At 41.4% G+C, this 20703-nt stretch overlaps 1 protein-coding gene across 36 annotated transcripts in view; it reads right to left on the bottom strand.

Annotated features, from left to right (window-relative positions):
• NRXN3 (neurexin 3) overlaps positions 1-20703 on the bottom strand; it is a 1684741-nt gene that overhangs the window by 570003 nt on the left and 1094035 nt on the right. For 2 of the 36 annotated variants that reach the window (XM_074392926.1, XM_074392929.1), the window contains exon 1: positions 667-2163. The exons of 31 other annotated variants lie outside the window; for them this stretch is intronic. In XM_074392926.1, coding sequence (XP_074249027.1) covers positions 667-913 — 247 coding nt within the window. In that variant the 5' untranslated portion in view covers positions 914-2163. Of the gene's footprint in view, positions 1-666; positions 2164-20703 lie in introns of those variants that run through there. 3 more of the 36 variants (XM_074392934.1, XM_074392927.1, XM_074392928.1) reach the window with 3 other exon arrangements.

Raw genomic sequence — 20703 nt, forward strand, 5'->3', positions numbered from 1 at the left:
CTCAGATAGTGACATTAGATGTGTAGTTTTAGCGATAGCTGCTCTTTCAATCTCTAGATAGACATGTGGGCAAACATAAAGCCGCCAAAATCAACACAAATGGCCACGGGTTATTAATTCTATTTTCTGTCTTCTTATATTCAGTTACTCTTGGCTGACCTTTACCACACAGGCTACTTTACAACAGTTCAATCAACTTCTGGCTGAAAACCGGATTCCTGTTGTCTGCTCTTCCCACCCAACCCCCACCCCACCCCGACTAGCTCCCAAGCAAGACCACAAGCCAAGAAGGGTGAAAGCAAGGTGAATTGACTATTTCTCCAAGTACAGCATTGGGACTCATCTGTAAGTTGCCTGCCACTATGGGGGTGGGGAGAGTAGATGGTTGCAAAAGAGACAGTGTGGTGTCTGCAGCTATGAATAAGGGAGCTAAGGAGGGAAGAACCCTGTAGAGGAAAGTGGAGGTGGGGGTCGGGGGCTAGGGCGGAAAACACTAACCTTTAAGAGAAAGTAGAAATTTGCTTCCCTCCTGGACATGCGATGCTTTTCATCATTTTAAATTCATTTTTAAAAAAATTATCTTCCCACCCTTGACACTACCTACAAGGCGAGTGAGTTAAGGAATTGCCATACCCCACTGAAAGGATAAAGAGCAGAGAGACCCACCGTGCCCTCCTCGAAGGGAAACAGGGGAGCGATAGATAGAAATAGGCACTGAGTGATGCTTGCTGCCATGGAAATGGTGCTCGTGCTGAGAGTGAGACCCCGGCGAGGAAGAGGTGGAGGAGGAGGAAGCTACATTAGAAGAACTCCACACAGAGCTGACGATGCATCCCCAGAACAGGGACCAGATCCCAAGCGTCCAGGCCGGCCGGCGAGGAGGGCTCCGTCTCGCGTGGATTCTCAGGTGCATGGTCAACGCACGGGACCACTACAGATGGGCAGTTTGAATTCCAGCCAGTGAGGAGTAAAGAAGTTCATGATGCCCAAAGGCCCATCATAGCAGGAGGAAGAGTTGCCAGAATTTGAGGAAGAGGGAAGCAATATGCGCTTTCAAGACAATGATGAATCAGTTTAAAAAAAAAAAGGTACTAAAGAAAGAAAGAAAAAAAAAAAAAGATAAAAAGCAAAGCCCCTTCTCTTTCCCGGGGCTGAAATTTAGGATGCCAGTGTCGTCTCAGGTATAGCAAACCTCGTAGGGAGCCCCGGCATGCCACACATGTCAGGGAAGACCGGCGCGGCTTCCTCCAGATCTCTAGGCACCTCGAGTCTGATGACTGAACTGCACACTCCCGGGAGCCACACAGAGGAAAGGTGGCAATGAAGGAAGAGAAGGAGGCCGCAGGAGCCCCAAGTGGGTTCAGGTGAGTTTATCCCAACATCCAAGGAGTTTGAACATTTTTATTTTCCCGTTTCCACTTCCATGCGTTGCAATGCAGAACTGCCAGGCAAAAGGGGGCTGCAGGTGGAAGAGTTCTTCGGGTGTTCCAGGGAGTCTCCGCCGGAGCACGAGGCTGTTAACCCTGCGCGTGCTGGACTAGCGCCGCGGAGCAGCCGCCGGCTTCCTGGGTTTCCCAACTGGATGAGAAGCAGCAGCAGCCACCGCAGCCAGAGGAAGAGAACAAGAAGGACTGGAGGGAAAGAGGAGAGAGGAGGAGGAACCCGGCGCGGAGCAGCCACCCAAACCAACGTGGCACGGGGCGGAGGGAGGCGGGTGGGCGAACTCAGGGAGAGCGCCACAGGAGGTGCCCGGCAGGCGGCAGAGGGGGCCGAGAGGCGGGCGGGCGGGCTGGCGCTGCGAAGTGCGCGGGCCGGAGAGGCACAGGTGAAGTGAAGCGAGGAGTTGAGGAGCCAAATTCACAAATGGGTAAGTCATATGCAAATAGCGCACTCCCGAGAGCAAATCAGTGCAGCCCCAGCGCTCTGCCGAGGGACTGGCTGGCTCCGGGGGAAGGAGGGGCCAGAGCGACCAGGAATCCCGGCCCTCCCCATTCAGGCACAGGCTCGTCTACACCCGCGCGAGCCTCCGGCACACACCGCCCGCCCTCACTCCCCTCGCTTGCTCGGCTCCCGCCGGCCGTGTGCGCGCGCGCGCGCGCGTGACACCGACAGACCGACGCTACGCCTTCTGATTCACCCGGGCCATGAAGGCACCTTTTCACAATTTGAGAGGAAAACTAACCGCGGCGGCCAGGGCTGACATGGCTCCACACAGAAATAAAAATAAACCCCTTGACTCAGCGCGCGCGCTGGAGCTGCTGCACGCGGTGGAGCCGCACGGGCGCTCCTCCCTGCCTGGCGGTGGCTCTGGCGGCCACTTTACAGGCGCGTGTGTCTCCCAGGGTTAAGATGCCCAGGTCCCCACCCGCAGGGCGAATGATGGGAATCTGAGTCCAGACTCTCAAAAGTGAAGGAGCGGTGACCCGGGGACTCCGAAGGGCGAAGGACTGGGTGTCTGGCAGCCCTTCCAGAAGGTGGCTGCCACCCCCGGTGAAGGATGCTGTTGGGATTCCAAATCCAGAGGTTATCGTCCATGCCTGTGGTCCCGATCAAAAAAAAAAAACAAAAAAAAAAAAAACAAAAAAAAAAAAACTTCAGAAGGGGAGAGGGCCACATTGGCTGGCTCAGAGAGAAGTGACCGGCCTGTCCGGACCCGGCTGCAAAAGGGCTGACCCACGTGGGTGAAGTCCCCTGGGCACTGGGCACCGAAGACAACACGGTGTTTACCCCAAGACTGAAGACGCAGGGGAGAGCCAGGGTGGCAGCACCTGTCCTCTGTCGTGGCCATCTGTGACTCCAGGAGGCGCTTGACCCAAGGCTCTGCCAGGACACTGTCACCCTGTGGACCAGGCGGCATCACCCCTGAACCATGTCTGATACGCAGGAAGGACAAACCCAACAGGCTGCCCTCGCAGGCCAAGCCCTTGTCCACACAGGTCTCGCTAGCTTTGACTCCCTCCTACGGTTCACCTTGGTTAAAAAGCCCATTACATTTGCAGGGAGGAAGGGAAGGTGAGTGAACAATACTTGCTGGTTAAAGCATATATATGTTGTATTTAGGAGGCTTTTTTTTTTTTTTAGGAGCTTATAGCACCTATTATATACTCCACTCTCATTTTAAACCCCCTGAGGATAAAGAACAGGGATTAAGACAGTCCTATTCATCCTTGAGACACCCCAAGGAGATGTTGAGGAAACAGTATTATGTCTCTCTAACAGATAAAGACACCAAACCTACAGATGATTTGCCTTCAAGGTCATACATCAAGCCCATTTCAGAATTTATGGTAGTGAGGTGGTATTCTGGTTCTGAAATTGGTGTTCTCTGAAAGCTCCAAGCTACCCCTAGTGAATGACACCATAGAGTCACGCTGACTGCCCTGGCTCCCAGTTGCAAGAGTGATCCAGGATCCACAGCCTCCCAGGAAATGGCCCTCTGACAAGGTTTTCCATACCTTTGGGTGTGCCCGCATACACAGTGTCTTAAACCAGCAGCATGCGCTCAGCAACACCACAGCAAGGGCAAGGGATGGTTTGTGGACATTCCATTGAAACCTCAGTTTCCTCCTCTGTAAAATGAGGATCATACCTCCTCCAGGTTGTTGGGGAATTAAAATGAGAAAACCCCAAGCACCTGGCAATATTCTCTGTTCACAAGAAAAATAGGCTTGAAGCTCTAAAAAGGTGAAGTACAGGTTAAGTACATATTTAGGGTCTTATGCTATCATTGCTGGAAAAAAAAAACAGAAAAAAATTCTTAACATTCTAAGTATCCATGGTAATTTCCACTCCATAACCCCTCCTTAATTTAGTCCCCCAGATGGATTTCCACTGCACTTTTGGCCTTAAGGTAGCCTAGATGACTCTGCTTACCCCCAATTCTTCAGCTATCTGCAATCAGATGCCCCATTCCTCACTATTCTCTAGTTCCCCAGATCTTTCTCCTACGAACCTGGGAAGTTCCTTCTCATCCCAAGTCCTTTATAGTGTTGGTTGCCCCTCTTGTTTGGAAGGCTTTTCTCCAAGATTTTGCATGTGATGGTTGCATTTCAAATGTCATCTCCTCAGAGATCCTCTCGGGTCCTCATCTAAAGTGGACCTCCACCCCTGAAAGGCATCCCTTCCCATTACCTTGTTTTATGTCCTTGACAGACTCTCTAGTTTCTGAAATTATTTTATCTATGTATTTGTTCATAGTCTATCTTTTTAAAAAGGTTATAAGCTCTCTGAAGGCTGAGTCTTTTTCATGTTCTCCCCTGTATTCTCTGTGTGTGGAACAACGGGTAGCACATCATAGGAGCTCAGTAAATACTTGCTGAATGAATGAACTCAGTGAATCAATTGCAGTCTCATACTCACATTTTCCTTATATCATTAATTGTGCTGATGTGTTTGGCTTTAGGAATGTCAATCCCCAGAGACAAGCTTTTGCAGAGTTGATACGCCGACCACCTACCCACTTACTATTTTTCTTTTCTAAATTGGCACTGAGCATTGGAGACTGCTTTGACTTCATTCTGAGGATGTGCGGTAAGCTTAGACGGACCTTCCAATTAATTCTCTGCTAGGCAATAAAGGGAAAATAAATCCTTAATGCGGTACAAAATCTAGAAATGCTGCCTCTGCGTCACAGCTGGAACTATTCATTTCACTTGGCATACTTATAACTTATTTATTTACTTTTTGCAAAATGTCAGAAGAAGTCACCGTGAATTTCAGTAAGGCTGATTCCATTTGGGGACACAGCATTTATACTGAGAAGAGGCTTCAGAGGACAAATGTAAGACGGGTCTATTTTACTTCTTCCACTACGAAGAGATAACCCCCAATTATCCTAATAAAATGCATGCCCTTCTCCAATTTACCACACTGTTCATGTTTTCATGTGTTTCTTGCCCCTCATGGCCCTCCTGCTAGTTAACACATTCCTATTTAGACTTCTTTTCTGAATCCTATTCTTCTTAGGTCTTTTAGAGCTAATGTTAGTCTAATACATGAAATACATTTTTAAAGATTTTTAGCTGCAGTGATACTTTCTAAATACCGCCTGTAGCTAGAGTTCAGCTGAAGGATTTGTCATCCCTTGTCCTACCATCAAAAGCTCTCCTCTTCCTCTTGAGTTGTCTTTTCTAGTGGGTCCTTTGAGTGACAACACTTGGGAATCAAGTGTACAGCTACAGGATGAAAACGAGAGTCCACTTTTAAGACAGAAAAGAAGAGAAGTAGATTTAGAAACACTATGCTCACCCAGATTTCAAGTTGAAAAATATAAATAATTTCACAGGAACAACCACGCTCAGCTCCACTTGAATAACCCCCCCCACGGAATCCTCTCCATACTCTTTGGATCCTGAAATTTCTAAATGGAATACAATTTTTTAAAACCCCTCTATGATTTGAGGCTTTAGAAGTGGTATGATAGACTTTCTCCCCCTACCCCATCCTTACCCTGCAAAAAAATGTTCCTGGGTAAGGTAGGAGCATCTTTACCCATCAGACCCTTTGTCTTGTTTTGGTCTGTGCCTCAGCTGTGCGACAGTCTGGAGATGCTTTGGCTTCTAAAATAAGCCTTGGGATTGTATTTAAATGTGTCAGGCACCAGGAATGTAATGCAAAGTTGCTCAGTCCATCAGCTTATTTTCCACAGTACCGTTCATTTTATCTCTGCACAGGCCTCTCCTCACTTGTATAGACTCTGACTTGCCACTTTGCTGCCAGCAGGAGATACCTGTCAAGTTGTTCATTGCAGGCACATCTCCTATGAACTGCACAGAAGCAGGAAGACCAGAAAGCATCAGAGCCGCCTGTTTCTGTGTGCGCCCTAAGCTTTTAGGTGAGGACCCTTTTTTTTTTTTCCAGATATGAAGAGTAGAGATCCTTAATTTCTATCTCTACACAAAGGCCTCCAGAAGGCAATTTAGAGAGAGAGAGAGAGAGAGAGAGAGAGAGAGAGAAAGAGAGAGAGAGAGAGAGAGAGAAAGAGAGAGAGAGAGAGAGAGAGAGAGAGAGAGAGAGAGAACTAAACTCTCATAATGTGAAATGAAATAAAAGTCCTGAAAAAATACTGGGGACTGTTAACATGGCTATAAATATATCCAAGGGTTTCAGTGACACCATAAAACAGTTCAACTTTGCTTTATTATATGTCAGTAGATTTATTTATAGCCACATAATTCATCCTTCTGCTCATTTATTTAAAAAAGCCATCCTACATAAAAAGCAGATTTTGATTATGTTTTCTATTTGGAGGTATAAAAGAGAAGCTTTATTCTTTTAGACATCATTTCTACGAGTATTTGATTAAAAAAAGACAATGGCATCCTTGTGTAAATTTATAGTTTAGAGAATGTATATACTGCTTCTGCCTCTTTAACTTATCCTAATAAACCTCCAGAGTTATTTCCTTGTCCTCCTTGTGGCTAAAATAGGGATATCAGGAGTTTGGATGTTTGAAAAAAAAATTTTAATCTCTTGAGTTTGAATAATGTAGCTGGGACATTTACTTCATTGAAATTTATACACATTTCTTTAAGGCTTAAAAATATGAAATCTTCCTGTGAAACCTCATTTAGCTTCCTTTGAACTCCAAACAAAGTTATTTTAATATAGAAGCATTTTTTTTCTCTCTTTCACTCAAAGACAGGGCTTCATCAGTTTCTCATAAAGAGATTTGGGCATTTACAACCTGTTAGTCTTCACTAAGCTCACATTGGATATCAGATCTCCACTAAGCTTAGATCAGATTTTCAAAGGTCTAAACTTGGTATCCTCAGCATCATGGAAATCTCTATCCAGTTTTAAGGAATCAATCAAATAAAATGAGTTATCATAATACGTTATCACAATAAAAGAAGGAATCTCATTTGTTTGTTTACAGGACCAAATAATAAAGATTTAGAGAATATATTTTATTTTTATTTTTTTGGTATAGAAGACTTTATTCAGAATCATTGCAATACGTATAGGGACCACTGCAAAGGGTCTTGCAGTCTGGGAGAGAGAGAATGAGCCCACCACCCTGGAGGACATTTTGAAAGTGCATACAGATTTAGATAAGGCCCCGATACTACACAGCCTAGGTTCAAATCCTGATTCTGCTTGTTAGCTGCTCTGAAAATGTAGCCAAGATCTTAGCCTCTTTATAGTTTAGCTTCTTTATCTGTGAAATGGGAGTAATCATACCATCTATCTAATAGGGCTGTTGTCAGGTTTTAAGTTAATACATGTAAATTGTCTAGAAATAGTACCTGACACACAAAAATGAGCAATAATAGTGATTATTTTATTATTATTACTATTATTTTTCTCCAGATGAGAGAAAAGTCTTTAGAAGACTAAACAAGAAAATAGTCTTCTTTTCTTGTTTATATAAATCTCCAGGGCAGTGAGTAAACACCCTTCCTCCCACCCATAATTTCTTTTTTGTTGTTGTTTGAGACAGAGTCTCGCACTGTTGCCCGGGCTGGAGTGCAATGGCGCAATCTCTACTCACTGCAACCTCCACCTCCCCGGTTCGAGATTCTCCTGCCTCAGCCTCCTGAGTAGCTGGGATTATAGTCGCCCACAATACACCTGGTTAATTTTTTGTATTTTTAGTAGAGACAGTGTTTTACTATGTTGGCTGGGCTGGTCTCAAACTCCTGACCTCACAATCTGCCTGCTTCAGCCTCCCAAAGGGCTGGGATTATAGGTGTGAGCCACCGTGCTGGTCCCCACCAATTTCAAAACACAGAATACAAAATCTGTCCCACATGTTACTCAACTCATGGGATTCTCTTTGCCCAACTTCTGCAGAAGAAGGGGCAACTTCATCACACACTTCTTATAAATATCTTCCAAGCCAGCTCCAAAACAATGAAACTCATGATTGGTCCCAGGACCAGGTCATGCAGGCTATGAAAACCCAGCATTGTTTGATAAGTAATTATTTGCCAGGATAGGGTAGAACTCTCAAGATCCTAGTCTGCTCTGGGATTTGAAAGGGCTCTCTGGTGACTTCTCTTTCCTATTTCTTTAGTTCTTTATTTTCTCTCCTTCTTCTCTAGAATAAAACATAAATTCTAATAATTAGCCTTCTCCCTGGAAAACATACCTTCTAAATATTTTAAGAATTTCCATTGGATTTATGTAGTATTTTATTATTATTCAACTTTTAAAAAAAGTTATTGTGACTGTACATCTGAACTCGGCTCTACTCAGTATAGAGAGAAACTGCAGCTCCTGTCCCTCACTTTGGTGCATTGATTCATTTACTCCATGGACACTAAATTTATACATACTATTGGCAAAGCACTGGGCGAAGTCCAGAAGGCCAAATAATGAAGAAATTTCAGGCCTTAGGAAGTAAATAATCTAACAGGAAAAAAAAAAAAAACACCTTAAACCAAATTGGACCAGCCATAAATCCATTTAAATATATAGCTTCCCAAATACAATGTGATATGTGCTAGAATAAAGGTATAAACAAAGCACATAGAGGAATAGAGAATGGAATTGATCTACAGCAAGGAGAAAATCAGGAAGGATTCACAGACAAGGTAACATATGAACTGAGCGTTAAACAACTAGAGTTCAAATCCTGGGTCCACTGGCTATGTGACCTTAAACAAGTAACCTTAAACTTTTGGAGCCTGTTTCCTCCACTGTTTAACGATGAATAATCTCTACCTCATGGAATAGTTTTGAGGGTTTGAAAAGAAGTCATCTTTGAAAAGAGCATTGTAAATGGAGGTTCACTATTATGATGAACTTGATCTTGAATGATTTTTAAAAGGGGAGTGTAAAGTAAGGAGATTCTTAATGAGAGGTGGAATCATCCATAGGGGGCTTCCTAAAGGAGGCAAACAAGCCCAGCGTTCACTTGTCACTTAAACTGTTAAAGCCTGAAGAGCTCCAAAATGAGTCAACTTTTTCTTTCAATGAAAAAGGTAGGTATTCCATGGGATAAAGAAAGGCAAGGCAAGGCAGGAGAAGGGAAGGGAAGAGGAAGGGAGGAAAAGGGAGAGAAGGGAAGGGAAGGGATAGAAGGGAAAGGAAGGGGAAGAAAGGGGTGGGGAAGGAAGAGGTAAAAAGGAGACAGGAAGAGGGAAAGTAAGGGAGGGGGAGGTAAGAGAAGGGAAAGAAAGGGAAAGGAAGAAAAGGAAAAGAACCGGAAGGGGAAGGAAGAGTGGGGAAGGTAAGTCAAGGGAGGGGAGGGAGGGAAGGGGAGGGGAGGGGAAACTCATGTGTTAGAAGCCACCTAAAGAAGCCAAATAAAGAATTTCTAAGGAGTGGGTTGCCATACTCAGAAATGTCAAATAAAGACCACATTTTTTTTAAAAAAAGTTTAATTGTTGCATAGCCAGGAGTTTTCCTCTGTTTCATTTATTCCACGTAGTTTCTCTTAAGATACTAAAGTCCTCATCAGATCCAATTTATGAGACTATCATTTAATTCTAGTAACATCCTAGTTCAAACATCACCTGACTCAAGTGTCTAATCTCACTCACCATTCCATGAAAAGTACATCATCCAAGACAGATAGACAGAGATCTAAAATAAATGGTCACTTTCCTCTTGATACTATGCAGTATTAAATTTACTCAACAGAGAATTTGGGAGGAGAATAAAACGAATGTTCTCTGAACAGAAAGTACAACAAAACTTTATTGAGCAACCCCAGAAATGTTTGCAAGATGAGTGATAAGGGCATTTCTCAGTAGTCTGAGAATTTAGCACATTCCAAAACTGATGGCAAGGTAAGGTGGGGGACCCTGAAAGGTAAGTTTATGTCACAGGTAGGAGAAACAGACTTTCATTAAAATAGTTGAAACAACATTACAGTAACAGTACTTTGGCATGGATATCTATGTCTTCAAAACTTACTATTTGCAATCTGGACAGGCAGAATTAGTTGTTCTTTCCTAGCTTCCTAAAGTACAGTTCTGTTCATTCTTGTCACATTCTGTTACTATCAGTTGATTTATATCTGGGTTCCCTACATGATTCATGAAATCATGAATTCTGAAATCACGTCGGGAATGAAGGCCTCGTCCTAGGGCTACACAGCTTAAATTCCAGGGCCAGACAGCTTAAGTTCAAATCTATGCTCAGTCGTTTCCTTGGACAAGTCACCTAGGCTTTGGAAACACATTTTCTTTTCTCACAGGCAAAATGAAAATGACAATATTCCCTATCTCCAATTTAGCACAATTTTAGGGCCCATAGGAGACACCTAATGGATATTTGTGGAATACTATCAAGATCTATTAAATTACTACAGGAGAGAACGTTTCTTCTTTTGTGTGTGTGTGTGTGTGTGTGTGTGTGTGTGTGTGTGTGTGTGTGTATGTGCCTGTGTGGTGAGGGAACCTCCAAAATATGCAATTATCTCATAAGGAATAACTTTCCAACATTTGGAGCCACAGCAAAATCAAGGCTGCATTTGCAAGGCAGTGAGCTCTCCATCACAGGGTGTGTTCACGTAAGAGACACCTGTTAGAGACTCTGAAGCAAGAGGATGGAGTATATAACTTCTAAGTTCCTTTTCACATTTTAGATTATATGACACATCATTAAACCTTTTTTTCCTCTTTGCTTTTTACTTCTGAATTTACTTAAATGTCAACTCTGGCCTTATTTTGAGGCTCAAACTCAATGCCTGGATGCTGCGAATATTGTAACACACTTCTGTTTATTAAAACCTCATACACGGAAGGGAGGAACCTTAAACTTCTGAAGAATGGATCCAAGGCTAAGCAGTATTGTTGCACTAGGATTTCCTTTTTTATTACTGCATGTAATACAAGTTGTCTCTAGATTTATTAACAATTTTATGTTTCTATTTTAAATATCAAACATTTTTCCCCACTAGCAACACCTACACAGCTACTGTTTCCATGATCTAAGAGGGTATTTTTCTCTGCTGAAAAGCTCTTGGGTATGGGAAGAATATGCTGGCTTGCTTGCTTACCCTATTGATCTTTACCTCTTCAACATGGGACTATCGTTAAAGGATAGTCCTTCAATGATAAATAAAAAGGAATCACCTTAAAAAAGACGTGGACGTAGCCTGAGAAATCTGGGACAGACAGCAAAACTACTTTGCTCTGTCTAACCCACACAAGGCCATCTCTCAGAACAAGAAGGATGTTAGCTATTCAGGAGATACCTAGGATAAACTCAGATACGGAACAAGAGACTGGCTTTTCTAATAACATATACTATATCAATATCAGAACAGCTGGAATTTTCTTCTAGAGTGAGGCATGCATAGCTCCTATAGTATCATAAACCTCAGTAGAAAATAAGAAAAATAATAATTTTGTAAGAAGATAGTCCACCTTGAGAAAGAGTTAATAACCACAACAATGGTAGAATAAGAAACCCAATAATGTGATGCAATGGAACAATCTGAAATGAATTGCCAAAATAAGTATGGTTAAAATGATTAAACAAAGGAATTCTAGAAACCACAGAGGGGAAATAAAGTAATAATAATAACCAATACTTGCTTAATGTTTATAAGATAGATATTGTTATAAGTATCTCTATTTTACAATTGGAGAAAACAAGGCACAGATTGTGACTTGTCTACACCCACACAGCCAGGAGGTGCCAGAGCCAGTATTTGAACCCAAACCACCTACCTACTGAGTCTAGGGTCTTAACTGCTTTACTATTCTGTTGCTAAATCCTATGCAATTAACGTGTGCAAGTTCTAAGTCGCACCTTAAAAGATGGATGCTTTCTTTTTGCTTTCTCTTTGCCCCTTTTCTGGAATGTGGATGAGGTGATGAACCAACGTTGGCCATGTGGACTTTACCACTTGTTTTCTTCTGGTTAACATTTGCTGAACTGAGAGGTCACCCAATGGGCGATGGCTGAGCAACAAGAAAGAGGCAACCCGGATCTGGAGGTGACCTAGAGAAGCATAACTATCATATCATCGAATCAATATTCTAACTAATATGCTAGAAACATGTTAACCAAAAGAAAACAGATAGGGAAATGTTATTGCCAGACAAAACAGACTTTACATTTAAAAACATCATTATGTCCTGAAGAAAAACAACCAGATCAACTGTAACCGTCCTGATCTGTATGCACCTAATAATATCATCTCAAAATATGTAAGCATACATTGATAGACTAAAAAAATGACAAATCTGTGATTAAAAAAAAGACTAAAATGTATGTTCCATGGGAGTATTCTCCAGAACCTAGAAATGTGCTTAGAAAAAGTGTTTACCATTTGTTGAATAAATTTACCATATCCTTAAAATGAGTAAGCTGGAAAAAGGTAGCAAAGCTATAGCTAATTTAAATAGCATATTTAACAGTCCAGAAATAATGGACATATCTGAAATGGAATGACAATTAGAGTCCCATTCTTTTAAGAATATATGGAACATAATGCAAAAAGTCCATATACTGAAGAATCAGCAGTAACATTCCATATCTTTAGTTCACAATGCCATACCAATCTAAGTCAATTACAATTTTAAAATACTCCCAACGGTTGTGTTCAAAAATTAAATGATCTCAGCTGGATGCAGCAGCTCACTCAGCACTTCGGGACGCCGAGTCAGGGGGATGACTTGAGGCCAGGAGTTCGAAACCAGCCTGGCTAACATGGTGAAAAACCCCATCTCTGCTAAAAATACAAAACTTATCTGGGTGTGGTGGTGCGTGCCTGTAATCCCTGCTACTAGGGAAGCTGAGGAACAAGAATCGCTTGAGCCTGAGAGGAGGAGGTTGCAGTGAGCCAAGATTATAACACTGCACTCCAGCCTGGGCAACAGAGAGACTCTGTCTCAAAAAAATAAAAAAATAAATGATCTCTCATTTTATCATTGAAATGAGATGCTATCTTTCTCTTAACTATAAATTTATGTGTGTTTAGGAAATAATTATATGTTCTTAATTATCACCACCTGTATATATTAGAATATTAAAGCAATGCTTTCAGAAAGAGAACTATAATCAGATTATTTTCTCTCATTCTCTCCTTTTGTTTTCCTATATGCTGATAATAGGTCACCCAACACACATGTCAAAATACCTACTTTGCAATAAAATAAAACAAAGGACATACAAATGATAGTTGCTGTTGGCTACTGGATAATAATTAGTTTACTTATCTTGTGTGCCCTCCTGTGCTATACTTAAAGACAACTTTCAATTATGTATATGATAATTAAGTGATGACCAAAACATTTGTATTAGATATTGATATTTATTACATGGTGCTTAAGCAATTTACAATTTAGAGATTAAAAATATTTCATGTTACCTATCTAAAAATGGGAACTTCAACCTGGGGCTACATTAAATTAGTTGATGATCCATAATTTCATTCCATATTCAGATAACTTACAGTTGTTCTTATAATTTGTTGGAGTCTTAGGAGATATGGACAAATAGGTTTGCTTTTTGTGTTCCCATCATAAAACCAAAGGTCTCTTAATCTCAGAAGTTGCTCCCTTCCCTTTGCATGTCAGAGTGAGTCTCCAGAACATTATGCCAGTGTTACTAGTTGATGGCTAGAGATGTATATTTCCTGATCGTTTCAGTCTTCACTCCCAAACCCGAGATCTTGACAGAATCAATTATACTTTTTAAATGTACTGCCCAACCGGGGAACTAAATGCCAGATAAATGCATGTGATGCTCTTTGGGTTTTGATCCCCTCAAAGTGAAAGTCCTGGAAATATTATTCCAAAAGAGAACTTTGATGTGATCAGTAACATCAGTCACAATGACCATAAGGCTTACCTTTAAGAGAAAGAAGAGAAAGCATATATATATATATATATATATATATATATATATATATATGAATCTAAAGGTTATATATATAAAGAGAAAGCACATATATATGGCTCTAAAGGTTGTATATATAAAGAGAAACTATATATATGGCTCTAAAGATTATTTAGAGAAAATCAGAAGGCTTTTGAAAGTCAAGAAAAATTCATACTTTTGTTTCTTAAACCAGATTTTGAAGTAATCTAGAAAAGACTCCATTATGCATGATTTCCAAATTCACTATGTCGTGGTTGAGACATATTTTAATCACACTTTAGGAATCAAAAATATCTGAATTTTAGTCCCTGGCTCAAACATTAATTGCCAGATATTAGGCAGGCAACTCACTTAACCACTGACTCTCTCCTACGGATTCCCAGGTGCCATTTTTTAATTTTAATGTTTATAATAGAAACAGAGGCTAAAGAACGACACAGCCTTGGAATAATAACACCTGCTGGTGTGCTTGTGCCTACTGTTTATTTTTCCTGTCCCACATCTCTCCTGCCTTGCTTGGCCAACCACCCACCTGTTAATTTGAAGCAAATGAATATAGATGACAAAGTATTTACTGTGGATTTCCTAGGAATAAAGAAGATAATTCACAAGGGAGGGGTGGCAGAAGGGAGATGGGAGGGCAGAAGTCCTCAGCAGGCATATATCTTAGCCCAATTCAGGCAGAGAGCAAGCCATTTCATCCAAGGGAGTGTTGCGTGGGAGTAAACCATCGCAGAGGGAGTCATTGTGCCTGATAGATGTAATTTCCTAAAATGTATACCTTGTCAGTATACAGAAGATGAATAGAGAGAAAGGTCAGTACATGCAAAGCACAAAGGACAAAAGGACAATGTGCTGTTGGGTGGTGCTGTACTTTCCTGGGCCTGTAACACCACTAACTCATAGGCTTGACTCATTGCTGAATAGACTACACAGCCATAGAATCGTGTCGAGGCTTTAAGAATAAGAACATCCAGCAATACGTAAATCTTCTTCTTGAGTATTTTTTTCTGTCTCCCATTTTTTTTGTTATTGTTGTGTCTCTCTCTGTTGCCCAGGATGGAGTGCAATGGAGCGATCTTGGCTCACCACAACCTCCACCTCCTGGGTTAAAGGGATTCCCCTGCCTCAGTCCTCAGCTGGGACTACAGATGTGCACCACCACACCCAGCTAATTTTTTGTATTTTTAGTAGAGATGAAGTTTCACTATGTTGGCCAGGCTGGTCTCAAACTCTTTACACCTATAATCCCAGAACTATGGGAGGCTGAGGTGGGCGGATCACTTGAGGTCAGGAGTTTGAGACCAGCCTGGCCAACATGGGGAAACCCTGTCTCTACTAAAAATACAAAAATTAGCTAGGCATGGTGGCAAGCTCCTGTAACCCCAGCTACTAGGGAGGCTAAGGTGGGGGAAGCACTCGAACCCAGGAGCAGAGGTTGCAGTGAGCTGAAATCACACCACTGCACTCTAGTCTGGGCAACAGAGCGAGACTCTGTCTCAATCAATCAAGCAATCAAGCAATCAATCAACCAATCAATGAAATACATTTCTATTGTTTAAGCCACATATTCTGTAGTATTTTGTAAAGACAGCCTAACCAGATTAGTATATGGTTGTTGGTAATAATAATGACATTTCTGGAACTGAAGAAATTTAGATCCAGCAAGAATCTCAAGTCTCATCTGGCCCAAGAGCTCTTAGCTTGGAGTTCAAGGTATGGCTATGTAGAGGGTCACCTGTTTGCCCACCTCCAGGGAGGTGTCATTTATGTCATAGTCTGTGAATTATGCCCCCTGGAGTTGTGTAGTACATAATATCTATGGCAGGATAAGATAAAAACTCCTTTGCAAAACTATATTCAATTTAGTTTGAGTATGCATTTTTTTCTGATAAAAAAGTCCAAAGATGTCTTTATCTTTTTAAAGAACTTTGTGACCCAGAAATGTTTAAGAACCACTTATTAATTCATTTATTACCATTCATTATGAACCATTTATTATCTACCTCATTTACAGAGGAGAAATTCAAATCCTAGAAAGTCATAGTACTCAAAGATGGGTAGAAAGAAGTCAAAATAAGAAAACTCAATTACCTATTTTCTATATTTGTGATTTTCATGTTTATCTTAAAACATACAATTGGCATCTACCTCTTTTTCTTTTGTAACATCAAGATATATAACAATGTATTTATTTTTTTCAAAGTAGTATCTATCAAAAGAAAAATGGCATATCTAGTCTATGGATTACAGTGCAGTAATTAAAAATAAGCTCAATAGTTTAATAGACAGTATTGTGTTCTAAGAGATGATAGATGTAATTATATCTGTATAAAGCCATATGTAATTATAAGATGTAATTTTGAGTGAATAAAGTGAGTTACAGAATAATACAGACAGTTATAACACAACTAAAATATTAATTTACAAATAAATAATGTATAGGTGCAAAAAAAAAAATCTCACTTCCTGATTTCATGGTACACATGTTCCTGCTTGTCTCTGCTTACTAATGAATGAGATAAATACACACACTTTTACCAAGGTATTGAAACACGTTTTCACTGGATTTTATCATTTCACCTGAGCTCCAGTATGGCAGAGGGATGTTTTCCAGTTTTTCAGTGTAAAGATATGAACAGAATACTTACATTTCAGCATATTCATTTAAATAGTAAGGTTGGTAATCTTTTTTAAAAAAGTACGCCAGTATTTGCCTAGTCTGTTATACAAATGTAGTATTTTGTGGCTGACAACATGGAGCTTTCTATACATGTGGGTAACGAAAGAATTCCATTAAAGGATGTTGTTCAAGACCCAAAACTGTAGCTGCAAAGATGCAACAAATCTTAATAGAAACTCTTTGTGTCCTTTAATTTGAGGAATGGTCAAGAGACAGTGAGTGTATAATCCCAGCACTTTGGGAGGCCGAGGCGGGTGGATCACGAGGTCAAGAGATCGAGACCACCCTGGTCAACATGGTGAAACCCTGTCTCTACTAAACATACCAAAAAATTAGCCCAGCACGGTGGTGCGTGCCTGTAGTCTCAGTTACTCGGGAGGCTGAGGCAGGAGAATTGCTTGAACCCAGAAGGCGTAGGTCACAGTGAGCCAAGATTGCATCATTGCACTCCAAACTGGGTAACAAGAGTGAAACTCCGTCTCAAAAAAAAAAAAAAAAAAAAAAGAGGGAGAGAGACAGTGAGTGCCTAAATACCATTTTCCTAGTAGTTTGTCATTAAGACTGAGGTCAAACAGGTCACAGATAGCATGCCTGCACACACCCACACTGGAAGTGTGAAATCCCCTAATCTCCAGCTGCAGAGATCCAGCAGATTCAATCCCAGCAGTTGTCAGATACACAGGCCCTAAAAGATGACAGAGAAAGTAGAGGCTGAAAGCCACCTGCCTCCTCCCTCACCTTGTACCTATCAGTGTTGCTGTCCACCCAGGAACCATCCACTTTCTCCAGGTCTCTGTGAATGTCCACAGTCATTTGCCTTCTCCTGAAATGCAGAACTGTCTCCTGGCTTTCCCTGTATATGTGCGGCACTTAGAGGAGCGGCTGCCTCCCTGTATACATTTATCCTTTCCCCACATTCCTTAAACAGAAATAGGCATCTCAACATTTTAATAGAAGCATTACGCTTTGACAAATACTTGGAAAATGTTTCTTCTTCTTCTTCCTCCCTCCCGCCCTCCTCCTCCTCCTCCTCCACCACTACTACGACAGCTTCTTCTTCCTCCTCCTCCTCTTCCTCTTCTTTTGCTCCTCCTCCTTTCTCCTTCCTCCTCTCCTTTCCTCTTCTTCTTCCTCCTTCTCCTTCCTCTTTCTCTTCCTCTTTTCCTTCTTGTTCCTCCTCCTCCTTTCTACTTCCTCCTTCCTGCTCCTCTTCCTTTTTCTCATTCTCCCTCTTTCTCTTCCTCTTCTCCTTCTTCTCCCTCCTCACGCTTCTCTTCCTCTCCTTTTCTTCCAGTATCTCAGAATTTGGTGAGCAGAGAGCAGCCCCAACCTCAGCATCCATTCTTCAGGGGTTTACTCACATGGAGACGTGAAGAGTGGGCACTTCATTTTTCCTTTTAAATGAAATTGTCGGTAGGAAAGGCCCAAGAGATTGTTTCATGAAATAAAGACGAACCCTGTCTTTCGTATCAGTTTTATACAATGTTGAGTGTGTAAACATTGTATAAATGTGGAGCATTCCAAGCCTCCACATTTCCTCTAAAAATTTCCTTCCTGTGTTTCCCTTCTCAGATGCCTTGGATACCCAGAAATATAATCTGAGCGCCAAGGGCATGCTTCCCACTTTATTCCCACCTCATTAGCATCTGAGAGTCATACAACAGGCGAGAAGCAAGAAGTGGGAAAATCTCCTTGCCCACTAGCCCCAAACTGCAAAATTCTCAAAGCCCCAGAGCCCCTCCTCAGTACCCTCTCCTATCCTGACTCCTTCTATCCCACGAGAGCTACAACTTGCCTGCAGGATTACAGTATCATTAGAGGCCAAGATAATATATGCATAGTGCTAAAGAAGAAAATTCATTCTGGAAGGTAAATTGTAATTTTGCATCCTCCTCTACTCTACAGGCATGTTGTCATCCCTCTGCCCCCACCCCAGTACACACAGAGACACACAGACACACAGACACACACACACACACACACACACACACACACACACACACACACACACACGAGACACTTATCTCTGGGCTTTCATCTCACCCACCATTTTCCCAGACTGGACTTATGCTTCCATCCCCTGCTTATGTGAGACAGTTAGCATCCTCAGGTCTAGCTTTACTGCTTCCTCTTCCATGAGATGTCCCCTGATCTTCAAATCAGGATAGATCTCTCCTTCTCTGTGCCCTTTCTGCCTCTCTGTGATTCACCGAACAGATCTGCTCTGTGAATGCAAATCTGCATATGTCTCTTTCTCTTTCCCTTACGGGAGATCTCACCTGTGGTGAACACATCTCACTCAACTTTGCTCACTTTTCTGGCACAAAGAGGACTGGGTGCTTAACAAAGTGAATTGAATTGAATTATGTTCTGCTTCTTTTTTTCGTTAACCCTCAAAGTCTACTCCTTCGACTTTCATTGCTTCTCCCAGTGTCTCCCAATTCCCACTGCTTTCATTATGCCCCTCACATAAATCTCACCCTCCTCCCAGCACATCAAGTCCAGCACCTCACCATGTCCTTTTCAAGCTGGAGTCCCTTTCTTGCCTTTAAACCCCCTCTCGACTTTCTCTTTGACTGGATAAAGAACTAACTTGAATAGGATCTTTGCAGACAGCAAGTGGGTGCTTGGGTAGCCCAGATCTTCTTATCAAATCTATAATGGTGAAAAATATGTTGTTGGTATCCGAACTTAAAATTCCGAATACACCTTTTAGAAAGCATTTTCTATGTGGCCAGGTACTTGACTATAGCAGCTCTTGACGAAGACACTAGGAATACTCTGGGTTAGTAGGTGTTTGAGTTCTGGAAAGAGAATATACCATTTCTCTGGAAAATATAATTTGAGCACTGAGCATTTATAAAGTAACTTTGAGACTACAACCCTTTCGGAAACTGAGGGCTGCCTACTCTTCTGTTACGTTGTGGGTGGCAAGTGGGGTGGTGGTGTGACTATGATATCGGGCTTTCTATTTTTGTAATGTGGCAAGGATGCTGAGGAATTCAGCCCCCAAACTGAGAAGTGAAGAACAGCACCAGATAAGAAATCATACAGAGACAATATACACCTATATTGTGGGAGGCTGTGAGGGTGGGGATGAGGGACTTGTCAAAAGTACTCCCCAACACAAACCTCTCTGTTTTCTGGTTTAGCCTAGTTCCGTGGGCCTTAAATGGGAGGGAGGTTTTTTTTTGTTGTTGTTGTTGTTAAGATTAATCATTTGATTTTCACTGTTTTATTAAGGACAGATCATACTTCCCACCTGCTATCACCCCAAGACGTGTTTGCCTTTTAAAAAATCCTTAAAACACTACTCAGTTTTAGCTAGAGTATTATAAAATGGAGCTTACAGATATGGATACATTTTAAATACATGGATATATGTACCTGTGTATGAGAGAACACGACTCACATCTCGCTAAGGTAATAAGGTAGATACATATTTTTACATATCAAAAACATGAGAGAAGGATGAAATAGAAAATAAATTTGCAAGGCTTGAGAAAATTTTAGGAAAACATGTGACCAGGATCATTCCACTGTTCAAATTTATCAGCTCTACTTTATCAGCAATTATGCTCTGGTACGACTGAGTGGATGTCACTCTTGAATCCTGCACACGATGAAGTAAAGGGAAAGGTGAGGGAGACAGAATGGGGAAAGTGAAATTGACTTCCTCACTTTCCTACCAATATCTAACCCTCCCATGTAATGCATCAAAAATAGTTCAGTGCTTCATGTAGATGGACCCCAAAATATCAGTCTTGGACTCAGTTTTCATGCAACATTATGACTCAAATTTGAAACAGAAAAGCTAAGAGTGTGTGTGTGTGTGTGTGTGCGTGTGTGTGTGTGTGTGTGTGTATAAAACTATAAACACTATATATAAATATATGTGAATATATATATATATATATATATATATATATATATATATATATAATGAAAACCTTATTCTATTGATGCTAGAACCACATTGATGTTCCCTGCAGAGAAGGGTTTTAGAAAAACACTAGAGAAACTACAAATGCCAACAACAGAATAAGTTCTACATTTGAAAGTCTGAAGTTTTCTGTATCAGATCATGTGAAACAGAAGGTAGGAAAAAAAGGTTGGAAGGCAGAGCTTAGAAGAAAAACCAACACCTCCTCTTTCATAGCTGTAAACAGCAGATAAGGAAGTCTACTTCTCTTGACACACAATGTTCTTTATTTAACATCATGAACAAAAGCTCA

The sequence above is a fragment of the Saimiri boliviensis genome, chromosome 2 (genome assembly GCF_048565385.1).
Source record: "Saimiri boliviensis isolate mSaiBol1 chromosome 2, mSaiBol1.pri, whole genome shotgun sequence".
NCBI lineage: Eukaryota > Metazoa > Chordata > Mammalia > Primates > Cebidae > Saimiri > Saimiri boliviensis.